This window comes from Zosterops lateralis (assembly GCF_965231275.1).
Source record: "Zosterops lateralis genome assembly, chromosome: 17".
NCBI classification, from domain to species: domain Eukaryota; kingdom Metazoa; phylum Chordata; class Aves; order Passeriformes; family Zosteropidae; genus Zosterops; species Zosterops lateralis.
In genome coordinates, this window is record NC_139777.1 from 2,064,937 (window position 1) to 2,084,192 (window position 19,256).

Here is a 19,256-nt window from a genome sequence, read left to right on the forward strand (position 1 = left end):
TGCTGAGCACCACCCGTGCTCCTGTCAGCACAGACCCTGCCAGGGTGCTGATGGCAGCAGCTGGGGCTGTGTCCCACCCCTGTCCCCTCCTGTGTGTGTCCCGAGGTATGAGGGATGTTTGGGATGGTCAGTGGATGTGCTCTGTGTGGCCTTGGGGGCTCTCAGGCTGCTGGTGGGTTCCTCAGGCCAGAGTGTCCCCGCTGTGTCCCTCATGGTTTCTACAGCATTTGATGTCCTGCTTCATCTACCTGAGAGCACAGGCAGAATGAAGCTGTCCATACTGGAGCGGGGAGGTGGGGACCTGCAGGTGGCAGGTGAACTCCTTGGGTTCAGTTGGGAGCAGTTACTTCAGTTTGGTGGCACAGTTGGAGCTGGAGCTGCTGGGATTGAACTGGACTGTGCTGCTGGGACTCATCATCCTGTGCTGGATTTGCTGTGAGTCTTGGGAGAGTTGTTGGTGGCCTTGGCTTGGTGCAATGCAAGAGGAGGTTTGGGTTGTCCCATAACAGACCTCAGCCGCTGCTCAAACCATTTTAGATTGTTTTTGCATTTCCTTTTCCCATCGATCTCCTCCTCAGTAGGCAGCTCAGTCTGTGGGATTTGGGGAAAATAATTTTGGGTGATGGTTGGGAGGGAGGGAGTGTGAGCTGCCTTTAAGTGTATCTCACTTGCAGCAGTAGCAGTTAAATAGAGCTGTCTTCAATCATTCCCTCCCCTCTAAATCTGGTTCCCCTTCAAGCCAACCTCCCAATGTTGATGTTGTGTGCCATCCTGATTAACTCCCAGACAAATCCCTGCTTCAGAGTGCTGCCCTGGGTGTATCCCGCTGGGTTGTGTGTGCCTGAGGAGTCCCTGCTCCTCCTCGGCCTCCTGCCTCCTCCCTGGCAATAGGAGGAAATTTAAATGTTTCTGAAGAGCGACATTTCAATTTCAAAAGCTGTTCGTTCAAGTGCGTCTGGAGTGGGATTTCTCTCCCCCACTCCTCTCTGAATGGGAGCTTTAGAAGTCTCATTTCCTCTGCTTGATAACACCAGGCTGAGAAGGGCTTTTGTCTTTTCATTTCCCCTCAATTTTTTATTTTTAAATCAGCGAGGTTTGGAGAAGCTGCCGTGGTGGATTTTTCCCTCCTCCCCCTTCATCTTTGTTCATGTGCTGGAGGATGCACCTGGCATCACCCAGTGAATGAGCTGGAGCTTCCTGGGGCACAGCCCACCTGGGAGCACCCTGGAAGCAGAGGAGGAGGAGGTTTGCTGGCATGTCCCTGCTGTGGAGCTCCTGAAAACCGAGGAAAAAGAGGTTTTCTGGCATGTCCCTGCTGTGCAGCTCCTGGAAACCGAGGAAAAGGAGGTTTTCTGGCATGTCCCTGCTGTGTGCTGCCCTTCCCGGCCATCCAAAGGGGACTCTGGTGTCCCAGCCTCCCAGGACAATGCTGGCTGTGTTGGTGCTGAGCCTGGCTCAGGACCCAGCCCCTGCTTTCCAGCCCATGACTCTGCAGTGGCTCTGGTCCCGCTGACTGGTTGCCCACCCGCTTTTCTGGCTGACGTAGCTTTTCCAGTTGGCGTGAAATGATGGATTTTTGACGGGATGCTCGGCGGAGAGCAGATGTGAGAGGATGTAGTGCCCAGCTCCCACTTCTGCAAGACTGATGGGTGTGGATGTAGGCACTGTCCCAATGGCATTTGTGCTGTTCACTGGAATGTTGCACTGGTATAAAAAGGGATTTTTTTTCTCCAGAATCCTTTTTTTACAACACTCAAGCTTGCTTTTCACATGGCATCTAGGCCTGGAGGGCTTTCTTGAGGGACAGCTGGGATTTTGCAGACTCTATTCCAGCATCTTCTGTCAGAGGGAACTTGCCTGCTGGAATTAACATGGACCTTAATGCTTCATCCTATGGTTGACATGCTGGAAAGACCCAGAACTTGCGTTATTGCATGTGGTAATTGAAAAAGGATGAGTAGTATTGCAAAAAGAAAGAAAAAAAGGGAGGCTAAAGCTTTCAAAAGTGTGGAGTGAGTGCTCCATTCCCCTGAGGTTTGTTGGGTTAGGTGACAAGGTGCTTCCTAGGCTGCTGCAGGGGGTTTGGGGATTGTGCCTGCACCCCCAGCTGGGGGACCCTCCCTGCCTCCCTAAAATAACCCCCTGAGCAGCAGGCACAAGTAGAAATGCAAAAAACAGGCTCTGATGATGATGATTCAGAGATTCCTGAGAAAGCTGCCCGAAATCTGCTGACCCCAGGGAATTTAAGGGAGGTTTGAGCCCCTGCAAGGAGGAGCCAGGCTCTGCCATGAGCTCCCCATTACCTTTAAAATGTGGTTCTGCAGCCAGGGGTGACCCCACTGCCTCCCTGAGTGCCAAATTGGGCAATTAAAAATTTCCCTCCCTGCCTTGGCACGTCATGTAATCGGAGGCGTTTTTCACAGTTTGGTCCTTTTTAAGAGGCTTCAATCGTGGGCTCGTGTGTGCAGTGTCAGCACGGGTGGTTGCTGGCTGAACAAATCACTGAAAGAGCATTAAAGCTGCAGATGGGAGGAGTGGAAGAGCTTGCTGCTCTGTGCGTTACTCTGATAACCTTCACTTGTTTGCTGGAAGCAGCAGGAGCCTGTCTTTGCTGTACCTGCCCCTGTTCTGTGCCTGGGACAGGCTCTGTGTTGTGCTGAGAGGATCCCTGGCTGTGCTGCTCCATCCTTATCCTCTGGTGGGTGGTCTCAGGCTTTCTTTACCTGCCCAAACCGTGCATTTATTCCCAGCTCTTTTGGGTGACTTGCTGTTGGCCTGGAATGCTCCACACATGTCAGTATGGTCCTTCCATCTCAGCTTTTTCCTTCCCTTTGCAAAGTGCAATACCTTTCCTGCAGCTTCCCAGAACCACTCTGCCTGCTCAGTTCCAAGTCATTCCCCTAAGGCAAGCACCAAGATGAGATTTTTATTAATTTAATTTTTTTTCCTTTGGCTTGGACACTTTTTCAGTGTTAACAAAAGGCAAAATTGCTGGCAGAGAGTCTTACCAGATGTATCAACTGTACTGAAGATGCTCAAAGAAGAAAAAAAGTTCCCAGAATCTTTCTGAATGTTGCAGAAAGGCATATTTTCTTGTAAACTCGTTCTTGGAAGTGACAGAGTTGTTTTGGCTGAAATTCCCTGTTTAGAAAAAAAAAAAGAAAAAAGAAAAACTGAAAATGCCTGAAGCCGATTTTCAGCATGGAAAATTTCAGTCCAGACAGTCACTGTTTGAGGAAACTTAAGGTCAGCTGAAAATTCAGGGATGCAGAATAGGCAGTGCTGGGGAATTCTTAATGAGAGGTGGAGCAATTAGCTCCTCGCCGTAATGAGTAGATGGGTAGGTGAGAATTCATCACTCCTCCAAGTCAGTGGGGAACATTCGCATTCAATGCAATTATTATCCACTAATGGGGAAACGCAGGAAGGGAATGAAAGGCACAGCATCCATTTGTCGGGTAATGCCTTCGGCGGCTCTGGGAGTTTGCCTGAGTAAGGTTTTCTGGATTTGACCCGTTATTTTAGGCTTTGAGTCCATGTTTGGTGCTGCTGCTGTAGAATTCTTGCAGTCCTGAGACCCAGAGCAGCATCTGTTCACTGTAACACCACAAAGCGGCTCTTTAGGGCACAAGCCAGTTTTGTGAGAGCAGATACAAGAATTTGGTTACTGCATTTTAACTGAGGCTCTGGCTGGTGAGGTTTTACCACCCCTCGTAAATCTGCCGGGGAGGGGAGGCAGGGAGGGAGGGGTCAGCATTTGGTACTGGTTTTGCAATGAAATTGCTTCAAGCTGTTGAAACATTGGGGAAGTTTTTTGACCTACTTTCGTGCAAGCTTTAGAAATTGTTGGGATGTTTTCTGCTCTGTCTGCGTGGAATTCAGCTGGATTACGGAGGAAAGGAATTTCGTGGGCCTTGCTCGTAAAGTCAGATTTATTTTTAAAAAAGAAATTAATTAAAAAAAAACCACCGCACTGGTTTTGTCTTCAGACAGTTCCTTGGTCTCCAGCTCCATGAATTCCTATGAGAGCACATAGTGGGCTGCACCCAGTGAAAGCAATCCCTGTTTTGCACTTGCCATGGAGAGTGGGGATGGAGGAAAGAGGTGGATGATGCTTTGGTCCCACACCTGGCACCTCTCAGGAGCTCTGCTTGGCCTTGCAGGGGAACACCCGTGTGCTCCTGGCTGGTGAACAGCCCCCCAGGTGCTCCCCAGAGCACACCCACATCTCCAAACAGCCCTTGGAGTATGTGAGGACACAGCCCAGCATGAGCCCAGCAGTATTTAGGAATTAAAACCTCCTTTGAAGGGGCAGGCTGCAGAAAGAGCCGTTAGCACAGCAGATGGCCACGAACAAAAGAATTGCAGTAACTCGATGTACTTTTCACTGCTCAGACTCCCTGACTTTCTGTACTCGTGCATCTCCCTGGGGAAACGAGGCATTAGTTTTCAGCTCCATAACTTTTTCCTTCTGTCAGTGCAGTCATTCTGGGGATTAAGATATGTCAGAATGTGTTGGACACTTCTCCAATTAAAAAAACCAAATTCCTTTAGTCTGTGTTTGGCTCACTTAGGAGTTTTGTGTGCATGTTTTTACCTTATAAACCTGACGTGTGGAGGGGTGAGGTGTTGCTTTCCTGCTCGTATCTCATCCCAGGGAGTGTGGGAAGCCCTGGGGGGCTCAGTGTCTGCTCAGAGTGTGGTGCTGCACATCCCTGGGCTCCTGGACAAAGGAGGATGAGCTGCAGTGTGGCACAGCCCCACATGGATGGGGTTTGGGAGGGGTCCTGGCTGGTGTGGTGCTGGAATATTCACTGGCTCAGCAATGCTGTGAGAGGCTCAGGTGGTGGAGGCATCCCCACAAAGGAGATCCCCTGATCACAAGTTCATATGAAGTTTTTTTTTTTGGGAATTAATTTGAGCACAAATTGAGTGGCCACAGCCTATCCTGCCTGCTTTGGCAATCTTCTCCAGCCCGTGAGGACATGAGATGTGTGAGTGGGCAGGAGTTGAAGATAACACCTCTTAATCCCTCCTGGTGCTCCAGCATGAACTGCTGCTGCTGGCTGATAATTAGAAAGTGAACAGACTGTGGAAGAGATGATGTTGGCATCCCTAAATCTCTGTCCTGGGCTTGGGGGAACATCACTAATGATCTGGATTAGAGCGGCAGAGAGAGACCTGGGCTCACTGAGGATGATATGTAGGGCAAACACCGTGGGCTGTGCTGGAGATCCCAAAGCTTGTCCCAAACAGAAGCAGCTCTGTTTCCTTGGGACAGAGTGATGGAGTTTGGAGGTTTGGGAGTGGAGTTTTTATGCAGTCGAGGGATCAGCAAGGTCAAAATGCACTTTGCAGTGAGAGGTAGGTGCAGATGGAGCAGAGCTATGGATCTGCTGTCTCCTGAGGGTGGGAAGCAGCAGAGAAAAATGGCCCTTCAGGAGGGCTGGGCTGCATCCAGCTAGAGGTGATGAGCTGAAGCAGGGCACAGCTTTTTAAATCCCTCCAGCTCCCAGGACTTCTCTGTGAGTATCACAAGCAGGGTCAATAATGTGAAATAAGCAGGTGGAGATGGGCTGGTGCAGGTTCCAGTGTATCCTGGGAATCATCACATCCCAATGTGATATTTTTCTTGTGGACCAGATGTTGGTGTGTCTGAAGGCAGGGACATCAAATTTACCTGGAGATTTACTTGCTGCAAGGCATCAATAGGCAGTTGGCTTATCCTTTCCCTTCCTCTTTTTTTTGCGTGTTTTTGAAGTCACTGCTTAATAGCGAATAGATCCATTAGCTATGCTGGGAATTTTTATTCCTGAGCATGTAGAAGAAACCCACCCCAAAGTCTGGCCTTGCTCTTTGACAACCTCCTCAGTGATAATTGTTTTCTTCAGTGCCAGCACCTCCTCTTGCTGCGGGGAGGTTTGTGCAGCCTCTGGCCCCCTCACACCCACCCTTGTTATCATATAAATCACAAAACAAGGCCAGGGATAAACAGGAGCTGCAGTAGCTGTTAGCCATGTGTAAAAACAAATCACATGGAAACAGTATAATTACTGAGAAAATATCAACTTGAGTAATGCAGTAATTGTTTCCTTCCCTCCAGCAGATTTATTCCACCTCTCGCGGCTCTTGCTGGTTTGGAAGTCTGTGATTTCACATTAATAAGAAGAATTTCACATTTCACACTGCACTTGCTCAGGGTATGACACTGTCTAGAGCAGGGGAAAATATATTTTGAGGGTTTCTTGAGAGCTGTGGGAAGCAGAGCACTAGTTGAAATATCTCTGACCATTGGGGTCTTTCCCATGCTCTGAGTGGACTCATCTTTGCAAACCTCTTTTCAACTCACTTTTGTGATTTATAAGAGTTTCTTTATGCCTTCCATAAATCAGGGAGCTCTGCTTTTTGGATGTCAGCACTACACAGACAAGATTATTTTTTTTCCTTTAGTTTTGGTTTTTCCTTCTTTTTGCTGCTTGTCATTTTGTTGATTTAGAGAAGTGCTTTTGACATGACCGTGCCCAATATGTGAGGTCCAAGGACACACTGCCTCTCTCTATTGCTGTAATCATCTCCTAATACCAGATGATGATGATGTTTCTGCTGTGACTTGCAGCTATTTCCCTTACTCAGCTTTGCTGCTCTTCTGCTTTCAGATTCCACAAGGTAAAAAGATAAAAATGTATCAGGAACCAAGTTTTCCAAGGTGTTTTATGCCAAGTAGGAGTTTAAAGATGCCCTGTCCTGCATATTGCAGATATGAGAAAGGATCATTTGTTTCATGTGCACAGTGAGGAGCCTTTCTCTCCTGAATTTTTGGCAGGTAGCTTCCTTTCCTTTAGAAAAACCTACCCACCTACAAGCCACTGCCACTTCCCCTTCCTGTGCCTTAATCTGAACGAGATTTCATGAATGCCTAATTTACCTTTTGCTTCTTGTGGTTGTCCTGCTCCTCTTGACTTGAAAAAAAAACCCAAAACCACAAAAAAAAACCCAGTTGTGGGGAACACAAAGACTTCCCCCTGCAGCAGGCTGACCATTTTTGATATCTGATGCTGGGAAGGTAAAACAAGTTGAGATCTTCTCTTCAGGCTTCTCCACAAAGCTCTCCTGTTCTTCTAGCTTCTCTTCTGAGTGGATGCTGGATACAACCAGCTGAGCCTTTCCATTGCCTTTGTGCTCCTGGGGTTGGATGGGGCTGAGGCAGGATGGTGACAGAGAGGTTTTGGGGTGTTCCTTGGCTTTCTGTCCCTTGATGGCAGCAGTGGAAGGGCGTTGGTGGCTCCAGGCTGCACCCAGCAGGGACAGGGTGGAGGTCTCACAGCAGGAGCTGTTGAGATCCCAGGTGGTATCTGCATATCTGCACTCTCACCACGTTCAGCATGAGCTGCAGCAAGGCTGGTGAGTGACCCAGAGCCATCATCCACGAGCCTGGTTAGATGGGGGAGCACAGAGAGGTCCACAAGCCTCCATCCAGCTCTATCATGGCAGGAGGACCAGCCTGGGCAGAGGCTCAGCCTTGAGCTTTCAGGGGTGTCAGCACAGAGAGGAGGGTGCTCAGCACCAGCTGGTGCAGGACAGTGTTGGCTTTCGTCAGGGCTGCTGCAGTGAAGGTGGCAAAGTTGTGTGAACTCCTTCCCTTGTTTGCCTCCCCCCATCCCTCCCTCTCCTCCCCTCAGCAGCAGCTGCAGTGTGCTGCCTGCCCAGCCTGGCAGTGGTTTAGGGTTACAAACAGAGCCACCACTCCTCTTCTCCCCCTCCAGGAAAAGAAATCCATCCACTCACTAAGCAAATGAATGGATAAACTTTTAATTAAGGCTCTGGGTGGCAGCCAGAGGGGAGTGTCCTGGGTCAGGGTAGGCTGGTGGTGTGCCCTGATCCCATCTGTGTGGCTGTTAAACAGCTGCCTCATCCCAGGTGTGCTCATCCCTGGTGGGCAGGCTCATCCAGGCATGCAGCTTGTGTTGGCAGAGATGGGGCTCCTTTGCTTGGAGCTGCAGAGGGGAAGGCTGGGGTGCAGGAGGGGTAGAGTGGCTGCAGGATGCTCCTGGCATACCAGCTAGTTGGGCTCAGCAGAGTTGTTGCACTGCTAGGGGCAAAACTGAATGTTTCAGTGTGTTTCCCCTCTGCCCTCAGCCTGGGGCTGTTAGAGCTGCTCCCTGTCATGGCCACAGAGGGTTTGCTGATCTCTCCAGCCTCTGACTTGAAGGGTCTTGTTGAGCTGAGAGCCTCTTTACCTGGAATTTGAAAAATGTCAGCTCAGTCTATTTTTATCTCGGCTCACCTATCCCCTTTTTCTCCATATTTGGATGGATGCATTCAACATCCAACACTCAGAGTATCCCCAGGGCTCAGGAAGAGATGGGGAAAGATGGCCATGAAGGAGCTAGGAAGCCTCTTTCCCCCCAGGGGCTGCCCTCCTATCCCCTTCTCCTTCATGCTGCTCTTGTCTCTGTGGCACTGTCTGAGGAGGACGTGACTGTGGTGTCCCATTTTTGCAGAGAAGATGTTGTAGCCTTGAGCCCTCTGAAGGGACAGTGGTGCTGGCAGCTCCTGAATATGGATGGGTTTATTGATCTTGTAAGAACACGAGCAGCACTCAAGGTGGTGCCAGCCTCTGAGGCTTTGTCAGGAGGAAGAGCTGCTGTCGTGTCCCTGGAGAATAACCTGGTTCTCTTTGGAGACGCTAGAGGTTGTGGAGCACTGTGGTGATGTGATCTGACAGCTGGTACTCCCTAGTCTAGCAGGTTCTTTTCTATTTTTTGGAGGGTTTTGTGTATCTCAGAAGGCTGGGAACAGGCCAGGGAGCTGTGGGAGGATGAGAGAAGGATCCAGAGTCTCCTGGGAGAGAGATGATGTGGCTGTTTTACCCTTGGCAGGATCGTGGCCTGCCTGGCAAACTGGAGCCTGTGTCTCCGGTGAGCCCCGCGCACGGTGAGGCCGAGCTGGAGCTGCTGCCCGCCCGGCTCTCCAAGGAGGAGCTCATCCAGAACATGGACCGCGTGGACCGCGAGATCACCATGGTGGAGCAGCAGATCTCCAAGCTGAAGAAGAAACAGGTAAGAGGCTGGAGGGGAACATGTTGTCCTTGTTTCTGCATTCTGCCACAGGGCCCTGTCCTTGCCCCTGCCTGGCCGCAGAGGGGAAGTGGCAATGCCAGTGCACCAGGATCATCTGTGTCCCTGTTGTGACATGTTGTGCCTGCAGTCTGGAGCTGGTAGTGACGAGGTGAGGGAGCTTTGGAAACCCAGCTTGTAGCTCTTTGCATGTCAGAGAGCCTAAAAGAGAGGGAAAATGTGTCCTCAGTGCCTTGGCAGTGGATATGCAAGTGGTGAGCAGCAGAGCTGGAAGCACAGCCTGGGTTGTCCAAGTCATCAGTACAGCCCAGCATAGCACAAGGTCTTTTCTTTTTCCTTTCCAGCAATTGTCTCTGCCAGGTGCTGTTGTTGTTGCCAGTATTCAGTACTGGGCTGTTAAAAACGTTGCTGCAATGACCAAATGGCCCTTCTAGTGCATCCAGTCCCCTTTCTCTGGGGCTTTCCAGCTCTGCAGTCTTGAGCAGCATCTGATCCAGCTCCACTCAGGGCTGTGCTTGAGCAGGGATTTGAATCTGATCTTCCTGGCTGCAGCTTTACCCTGCACAGGAGCACTTCCCAGTGAAAGGATAACCCACTCAGTGTTGGCCTGTACATAATTACCATAAAGCCATTAAGAGATTAATATGACAAAACCTTTAGGGACGTCCGTGAAAAAACCCACAGACTTAAGGGCTTTCACTTCTTAAAGCAAATCACTTCTCTGCCTCTTTTTTTTTTTTTCTGGTTGCTTTGTTTTTTTTGCTTGGGATGAGTTTCTGAACTCCCTGATGGCTGCTAATCCCAAACTACCCAAGAGGAATGACCTTTCCCAAGAAGTTGTAGCTACAGTAGGAATTTGGGAATGGAGCAGAACCTCTGTTTGTTGAAGCTCCATATAATGAGGACATGCTTGTTCTTCCCCATCAGATCTATATTTTCTCATACCAAACACAGTCCCTTTCTGTCCTGCAAGACAAAGCAGGAATATTTTAATTTTGTTTTCAAACAATATGGCTTAATTAATGTGAAGGATTTTTTTTTTTTCACATGTGTTGCTTCATATCTGCAAAGGTTTTTGAGTGCTTAAGGAGAGGAAGCCAAGAGTGGGCAGAAGCAGCTGTGCTGGGGGTGTGAGGCAGCAGCTCTGTGTGCCAGCTCATGGGGCCCAGAGGAACATCTGGAGTGATGGAAACCACAGAGGTTCCTCTGTCTGGTTTTGGTGGGAGCTGGGTGAAGGCAGCCCTTCCCCTCTCCCTCGTAGGAAGATCAAACAAAATGTTGGTGTGCTCTCCCAGCTGGCAGTCTGGCTGCTGGTCCATGTTTTTTTACTCACATTTGAGGAAAGAGATACAAATCATGGTCATTTCCTGCTCTGGAAAAGGGCTCCCTGGGTGGGATGTGTACCTGGCAGGGCAGGTCCCTGTTGTCAGGAGGACTGACAACTCCAATGATCCACTGCCTGAGTTTTCAGGGATGCTGCTGATGCTGACAGGAGCAGCATATGCTCCTCGTCATTAAAATCAAACTGTCCTTCCACAAGGAAATTGGGTTTTTATTGTTGGCTGCTCAGTTGCTTTATTTCTTCCCTATGAACAAATTTTCTGATTCTTCCTGCCCACAAAAATTCTCTGTTAAATGGCAAAGAAGGTGAAAGTGATTGTTAGCAGTAAAAATGTCCCTTCCCTTCCTTTTATTCTTTTTTTTTTTCTTTTTTTGGCACATGGTGGCAAAGTCATATAGTAGCAAAACTGACCACCCCCCACTATGGCCTCCTTCCCCCTCTGGCTGGAGCTTTCCCCATCCCAGTGCTCCAGCAGAGTTAGCACATCTGGGAAGAAGTGTTTTTGGAGCAGGGGGTCCTGTCCGAGATGCTCCAGGAACGTTTTGTGCATCTGTGCATCTGAGCTGTCAGTGAGGGAAAGCAATGAGCCTGGAACAGATACTGCTCCTGCAGGAACGTCAGTGGAGCAGAGGAGAAATTTTATGCAGCCAGAATATCCTAATGCTTTTCCCCTCTGTCTTTGGGAGGCCTTCTCAGGGTGATTAAAGACACTTGTGTGGAAAGGCTGTGCAAAAAGAAAAAAAAAAAAAAAACCCAACCAACCACAATCCACCATCTCTCTCTTTCTGGTTGTTCCAAAAAATGGCAGGGGAGGCTCTGCCTGGACTTTGCAAGAAGCAAAACGTCTTCAGCAAGCTGAGAAACCTTCCCCAAACCCTGCACACCCCTGGCAGGAGGCCACCTCCGTCAGCCATCCCCCGCTCATTCATGCGCCATATGCGCTTAAATCTCTCGCTGAGTCCTCTCTCCCCCTCTTCCTGACAGGGAAGGATAATCCTTATGCATTTATTCCTGGCAGCGGCACCGGGGAGCTGAAGGAGAAATAAACTGCTGGGCTGTTCTCTGCAGTGGCGCCTGAGCCTCCCTGGGCGCTGAGCTCAGCCAAGGGCTCTCCGGGAGTACAACACTCCCACCTGGTGATGGAGGTGGAGCCGGCCGGGTGGAAGAGCTCCAGGGTTTCCCCCTTTCCATCGGGCTGAGTTTCCTGTGTTCTCTTTGAAAGTGGTTTTTCAGAGCTGCCCCTGTGGCTGGAAGGCTCTGCACTCCCCGGGCAGGTGAAACATCCCAGTACCCAGGTGAGGGCAGCTGTGACAACCTTGGCTTCATCAGGCAGGTGTCTGCAGCACGGGAGCTGGTACAGGCAGGGAAATGTCACCACCTTCCTGAAATGTCACCCACCTTCCCACCAGGGCTGCAGCCTGCAGTGATTCCCCTGTAGCATTTGATCCAGCCAAAGGGTCTCATTCCTGGAGGGGGCACCTCTTCCACTGGGAAATGGGTTGGCTGTAGGAGCCAGGGCTGTGGCTAGTGGTGGCATCTTGCAGCCCTCCAACACTGCTGCCCTGCCTTCCATTTGGAGAGAGGAGGGAAGTCTTGGGCAGCCACTGCTGGGAGGAAGGAGGGAGTGTGGAGCCGTCAGGACTCATCTCTCATCCCGCTCTCTCCCTGTAAAGGTCACAGTCCCAGCCTGGCTTTTGTGGCAGACCTTTAAGAAATCCATTTTGTCCCTGTCTGGCAACCCTGACCTATTTTGCTTTGCCATTTCCCACGGCTCCCAGGAGTAGCTGTCTCAGGCTGCAGTCCAGTGTGCAGCCTCCAGCCCCTGCTCACATCCTCACCCCAGCATCTGGCCCTTTAATATCCATACAGTGCTATGCCACAGCGAGTAGAGTTTAATTCTCTACTGTATTTCAGCTATAATTAGATTTGTATTTTTTCTTCTAATGAGCTGTTTTTAATGAGCCTCCACTTAGTGGCAAACTTTCGTTTCCTGATAGGCCATCAAACCCTCTCATCTGAAATCCCTTGCTACGCACCCGACCACTTGGCAGAATTTTTGTGGGTTTCCAGAATGATATAGCCAAGTTTTGGATGCTTTGACTTTGTTTTTTTTAACACAAATATTTTCCCTAAGAGAAGTAACGTATCTGATCCTTTTTGCTGGTGCCTTCTTGGGAGTTTTGGAGTTTATCCCATGGGAGTGAGGATGTGTGATAGGGTGCCTTAGGAGGACACTGGGGAAGAGCTGGCAGGTCCTGGAAGTGCTGCTTCTGTGCCAGGCCTGATGCCAAATACTTTTCAGCCCATGTTTTCAGCTGTGGCTTCCCAGGGAGCTCTTGTCCCCTGTCCTGTGCTTTGGGCCACCTGAGGTGTGGCCATGGTTGAGAACAGCAGAGGGCTGGGGGCTGCTCCTGTAGTTGGAGCCTTCAGTTGTGCCACCACGGTGTGGCTGTTTGCAGGCAGGAAGGGACAGATCCCTGCAGTGCTGGGAAAGGTTCATCCCCTTCCAGGGTGCAGATGGTTCAGGCTGGGCAGTTCCTGGCTGTTCTCACTCGTGGCTGAAGTAACTCTGAGGCTGTTGGTGATGGCAGTTTATGTGACACAGGCTCTCCAGTGCTGCCAGAGCCTGCTCCCCTCTCTGGCTGGCAACAGCAGCTTTTTTTGGTGTTCCTATACTGCTGCTTTTCACTCTGTGGGGAGAGGTACCCACCTGTGGGGAGGTGGAGTCCGCAGCATGGGGTCCTTCATCCTTTGAAACACAATTCTACAAGTGTGAGTTTTCTCAGCCAAGCCATTAGACCTATCTGGGTGCTTAAGTGCTTTCTTGTGTTCATCTCAAGTGCATCCTCCTGCCCTGGTGTACTAAAGGTGTCGTCAGCAGGAGCAGAGATGATGGGGAGGAGGAAGAGATGCTCACCTTCTTCTCAGGCCACCAGTCACCACAGTCTGTGGGTGGTCAGTGTTGTGCTCACCTCTGCTGCAAGCCAAGTCCCAGGTGCATTTGCTTCCCTAGTACAAGACTCACTCAATTTTCCTCATGCTTCAACAGGGGATGCTTTAGCTGCAGGGAAAAAAAAAAAAAAAACAAACTGACAAAGATTTGAAGATTCAGAGCCTAGCAGGGAAAAAATCCTCAGCGTTTTTTGACAGCCTTTCCCTCTCCTGTGCCTGTGCTGCCCCGCAGCTGCCGCTCTCCCTCCTCACAGGCTTGGCCCCAGGAGGAGCCTGGAGGAATCTGTGATTTCCTCTTTCAGCTGAGCAGTTCCTCAAACTTAGGGGAAGGGCTGGGATGTCTCCTCCCACCTTCACAGTGTCAGGAGAGACGGTGCTGCAGGTGGAATGTCAGGTTTAGCTGCTGACCGCGGTGACACTCCAAAGTGCAGAGATGGCTGGTGCACAAGTCACTTAATGGAGAACAGTCATCCCAAGGCATGTCCTCCAACCACTCCATTGAAAGGTGAAGGGTGAAGAGCAGCCTTGCTCATCACCCCTGGCTCCTCCAGCTCTCCCTGCATGCAGCAGCAGCTCCAGAGGCAGGTAGCAGCAGGAAGCCAAGCTGGAGCTGTGGTTTCATTTAAGCGCTCCCAGTTAAAATCGTTATTTCTAGCCTCAGGCCCGTTCCAGGAGGCTCCTTTGAGGGCAGCTCCTCATCCTCCATGCCTAAAACACGCCGACCCACGAGCACAGGGCCGGTGCCTGGGGCAGGCCAGCGCTGCGCTTGCGTGGCTGGGGCTGCTCTCCTCCCTCTCTCCCTGTCCCTCCCCAGCCCCAGCCTGCCCGTGTCTCGCAGGAAGTCTCCTACCATGGCGCTCTCCGCCTCGGTCACGGCACCACAGACACTCTCGTGTGGACGGGGATGGCTGCGTTTCTTGCCGTGACTCACCCTCCTCCTCCCCCTTCTCCTTCCACAGCAACAGTTGGAGGAAGAAGCAGCCAAACCACCAGAGCCTGAAAAACCCATCTCTCCCCCTCCTATCGAGTCCAAACATCGCAGCTTGGTGCAGATCATCTACGACGAGAACAGGGTGAGTCTGGAAATGATGGAAGTGCAGACGTGTGTTTGTGGCATGTCACCCCAGCCAGGGATGGGGAGGTGGGTAAGGATCAGGTGGGGGATTTTCCTGGGTGTTACCTTTGGGGTGGAAGGAGTGGGAGTGACAGGAGCCCTGTCAGGATGGTGCAGATGAGCACTAATGTCTTCTGAAGAACCTACCTGGGGGGTTTCCTGTGATCAGTTCAAGAGATGAAGTGCTCAAGAGATGCTTCAAATTCCTCTCTGTTAAACAGTTTGCTTCATCCTCTCCTCCTCTGCGAGTGAACCAGCTTGCAAGCTGCCTTAAGGGGTGGGCTTTGACGTGGTGGGTGGGCTGCACGCATGGAGGGTGACATCTGTGCTGCTCTAATACTGGCAGGCCAGCTGTGAGCTCTCCTGGCTGCCCCTAAACCCCCCAGGCTGGAGCAGCAAGGATGTGGATGCAGCCACGGCTGGATTTGTGGATATTTGATGCTGTAAATAGCATTAGCAAAGGTCAGGCTGGCATCCCTGGCTCTGGATCTCTGCCTTGACCGCTCATTTGTCAGCCCTTGCCTGTAATAGCAGCCTGAGGAGAGATGAATTTTGCTGTGTGCATCGGAGCGATGCTCAGAAATTGGGCCCTTTGGTAGATAATCAAGCATATTCATTTTCATTTAGGTGTTGGATAAAAAGGATGATTTTGCATAAAAGGAAAACTACTAGTCGCTAATTATTTTGAATTGCGAGGCCTGCGATTTCACTGGGAGCTGCAGAAATCCAGGTGCCTGACTCCTAAAAAGAAAAAAAAAAAAAATATCGCCTACCCTGCGCTCCCAGGCAGTGCAATTTTCCTGGTTTTCCTTTTTCCATCTGCTTCTGTGCCTGAGCAGTAGGAAACCCAGTGCTGGCACGGTCTGTTGTGTGAGTGGGTGAAGGCTGAGGTCGATGTGTTCGAAGCATTAGCAATTGCCAGCTGGTGATGGCTTCACACACTGGGCTTTGGGGGCAGGTGCAGAGTGTTCCTCAGAGCCATTCTCACCACCCAGTGCCCTCTCTGGGAGTCCTGGGCTAGATGGCTTGTGCCTCCTGTGCAAGGGGGGAGGCTCAAAAAAAGTGAGCTCTTAAACACTTTTATTCTTGTTCATTTGAGCCCCATCCTCCTTGGAGACTCTTGTGTAGCTGAACCACATTAGAGGGGGGAGAAATGGGTGGTGGTGGTGAGGCAGGAGGGAAAGGTGATGTTCACTCATCACATCCCCAACAGCCTGCATTGTAGCAGTCCCCATTAGCTGGAGCTGGCTCAGGGCTGGCTGTCCTGCCAGTCCCCTGTCCTGCTTTGTCACCTCTCATCTCTGCCCATGCCAGCCAGTCACACATTCCCTCCCACCACCTTCTCCCCAGCAGGCAGGATCTGCTCTCCAAGCCTCACCACCACTCAGGGTGGTCCCTTGGCATTTCTGCCCGGTCCCATGGGTGGTGGCAGAGATTGTGGAGGGCAGGCATGGAGTTGTACATTTCTCCTGGAAAGGCCAGGGCCATAACACCTGGGACACTGTCACACACAGTGGGCAGAGCTGGTGGAATCCCTGTGTCAGTATTAGGCTGATCTCAGCCAGCTTGCTGCCAGGAGTTTCACCATTAACCTTTGTGATGTGTGCATCCATTCCAGGTGGGTGCCCAGCAAGCAAAGTTCCCATTGGACACCAAATGTTTGTATAATTTCACATCTGGTTCTGTGTTCATGTCTGAATTATCCCAGGGATGGGCAGACAATGATTCTTCCTTGTTCTTGTAAAGTCCCCTTGCGTGTCGTGTGTGAGGAGCCTGCCTGTGGGCAGGAGACTCCAACCAACAACCTTCCCTTTGGCTTGATAGAAACCAGAGCAGGCTGCAGGCAGGTTCCTCCTTTGGAGAAGACAGGATCTGTCTATGGGCAGCAGAGAACTGACAGCATCCCTGCCCAGCTGTGATGGCTGAGGGGTGGAAGGACCCTCTCCAGGACCACAGCAGGGACAGGCTGAGCTGGGGCTGCAAGGGGAAGAGAGTGCTGAGTGTTGTCTTTGTCCAGGCTCCAGTGACAAGGGTGGGGATCAGGATGTAATTGCCCTTCTAAAGAACATTTCACGGGCTCAGCTTTCAGTCTCTCATGTATTGAGTGTTTGGGATACATTTTAGGGGTGACTGCTCTTCTTTTGAGGCCAGGAAGAGGAAAATTGGAAGAGGAAAGGTCTTGGGATTAGAGTCAATTGAGATTGTGGTGGAAAAGAGTGGCTGGTGGCTATAGGGTGAGTTTGATGGCAGCAGGTCCTCCAGCTGTGAATGTGGGAGAGGCCCAGACACTCCTGTGCTGACCTGCAGCTTTACAATTAATTGCAAGGTGAGTTAGTAGGAGCAAAGGACTACAAGCCAGGTAGAAATGTATCGATTTAGAGTGAGGAAGGTCACTGAGCCAAATTTTAAGCTTTTCTGCCTCTCCTGTGCCGTGGAAAAGCAGTGAAGTTGACGCCTAGAGGTCTCCTTGTGGGAAAAGCATCGGTAATGGCTGAGCCGGGGCTCCAGCCCAGGCACAAAGGGAAGGAAAGCCAGATTTACTCGCATCGCTTGGCTTGTGGCTTGCTCCAGGGAGGCAGTGCACGGCAAGAAATGCAAATAAAAAGAGGATATTCAGGCCTGGGGAGGAGGCAAGAAAGGAAAGCGCCCCAGAGAAGCGCTGGCAAAGCCTGAAACGATCTTTAAAGCGCAACGCTGTGGAAGGGGCAGAAAGCCAGCCCTTGTGCCTATCCCCGAGCAGGTGGGAGACAGCAGCTTCGTGGAGGGGCTTCTGCCTGGCTCTGGCTTGGCTTTTTTGTGAACCGTGGGTCTGTGCTCCGCCGGGCAGGCGGGCGCTGCCGTGCCCCGTTCCCACCGCTCCTGCCAGCCCGTGCACACTGCCACCACTTGTACCCCGAACAAAGGAGAGACCAAAAACGGTCCATGGGAGAGGAGGGGTTACGTGAGGACACAGCAGCTAGAGAAGCCGGAAAATCAAGTTAGCCAGCCATTCTGTGACCTACTTTCCTTTTGGCGATAGCTGTGGCTTTGCAGGCGTGAATAGTTTCTAATTTTAGCTTATGGTTCATCAGGGAAGTCTATATATTTTTTCTCACCGCGGTGCTGCGTATGGATGAGGGGTTGGGATGAGGGCGGCGCTGGGCTGCATCCGATTTTTCTCCAAATTCGGGTTTTTTGATGCTAAATGCCCATCATGCTGCTGTTCCCTCTTGTGACCTACTTAACGCGTGCGATTGGAAAAGTTCCTCGGTGTCAGGAAGGATAATTATGGAAAATGTGACCTGTAATCCCCTCTTGCCACACTCTGCTGGACATGTAATTGATTTCCAGAAAGAAAAAAAAAAAAGGTGACTGTACAGATTCTACCGGGGAAGGGTGAGAGAAGCTGCTCTTGACTGCAGTCAAATCCTGGACTATGAGGCCGTGGTTGCATTTGGGAAGCTTTTAGGGGACTTGGATTGTAGAAGAACAGTTGATAATCAAGATCCAGGTGTCTTCTCCCCTGCTATGTGCTGACCAAAGCCATTTTCTCTTGTGTCCGAAGATGGGCTGTGAAGTTGCACCAGAAAATGTACTTTTTGGGAAACCTTTGCAGCATAACGCAGAAAAACACACATTTGTGTATCCGAGCCAAAATGTCACCTGTACCATTTCTGAAAGGATTTATGAGAATGGGAGTTAATGTTTTGGGTACTGTCTGTGGACTAACCTGAGAACAGGCAGTGGGCAGCATTGTCAGAAGCATTTGAGTGCTATTTTCAAAAGTGTGTTCAGTCCTTAAGAAACAAAATGATGTTTGGAAACAGTTATGGGGGCTACAATTGCCTTAAAGAAGTGCTGTGGGAAGCCCAGGGGACAGTTTTGGCTGTTCAGGGGCTCCTCTGCAGGAGTTGAGTGCTGGCAGGGTCAGGTTGGGATGGATGCCTCAGTTGATCCAAAGGCTGACAGTGATGGGGACATTGGCAATCTCCTAAATCAAGCCCTGTGAGTGATTTTAGTGTCTCCTCTGCAGAAGGAAGCTGATCCCTGCTGGTTCTGGCACCTCAGAGGTGGTGGCTGTGTGACACAACCTCCTTGAGGGCTTTAATTTGCACCTCTGGGATGTGTTATTGTATCAACAGAATTTACCTTTCTTCCACCTCAAATCCTCATAACCAAGACAGATCATATCTGTGTATTTTTAGCTGTAGCTTTATTCCACTGGGCGTTCACGGGATTCCTTGCATCCGCCTTCCCTTGAAATCGATTGAACATACCTGGGCTTGAAGATGTTTTTGTGTTTTAAACGGAAATTTCCAAGTCCCTTGCTAAGCCCAGGGAGGAGAGCAGCACTGCTCTGTGCCTTTCCTGGCATACAAGGCTGGCTGAGCTCTCCTTGGCAGTGTGTCCTGGAGGAAGCTGCTACCCAGCAGCCCACCATGGCTTGGCTGGGTGAATTCCTGTATGTCCCAAAAATTCCCGCTTATGTGTGCTCAGAGGTACCTGTGCCATGTCTCTGACCCTTGTGGTGATGTGGAGCCCATGTCCAGCTCTCTGTGAGCCACATGCAGGTGGTTGGAGGTCCCTGCAGACCTGCCGTGCACCAGAGCCAACAGGAATCCTGCTCAGAGCCCAGCAGACAGAAAGATCCGTGCTCGTGTCCCTGCAAACCAGCTCACGTCAGCTTTCTGTGAAACATTGCTCTCATTTATCAGGGAGGGAGGGAGAGGTCACGTCAGGACGTGGCGTGACTTCGCCCTGCGCCGCCGTGCCAGGGAGGGGACACCTCGTG

General features: G+C 50.8%; 1 protein-coding gene across 1 annotated transcript in view; it reads left to right on the forward strand.

The window, feature by feature from the left end:
• Positions 1-19,256, forward strand: part of NCOR2 (nuclear receptor corepressor 2) — a gene marked incomplete at its 5' end in the record, with an annotated part of 157,478 nt that overhangs the window by 32,604 nt on the left and 105,618 nt on the right. The window contains 2 exons of the mRNA XM_083874116.1: positions 8,880-9,059; positions 14,331-14,444. Of these exons, the coding sequence (XP_083730242.1) occupies positions 8,880-9,059; positions 14,331-14,444 (294 nt within the window). The remainder of the gene's footprint in view (positions 1-8,879; positions 9,060-14,330; positions 14,445-19,256) is intronic.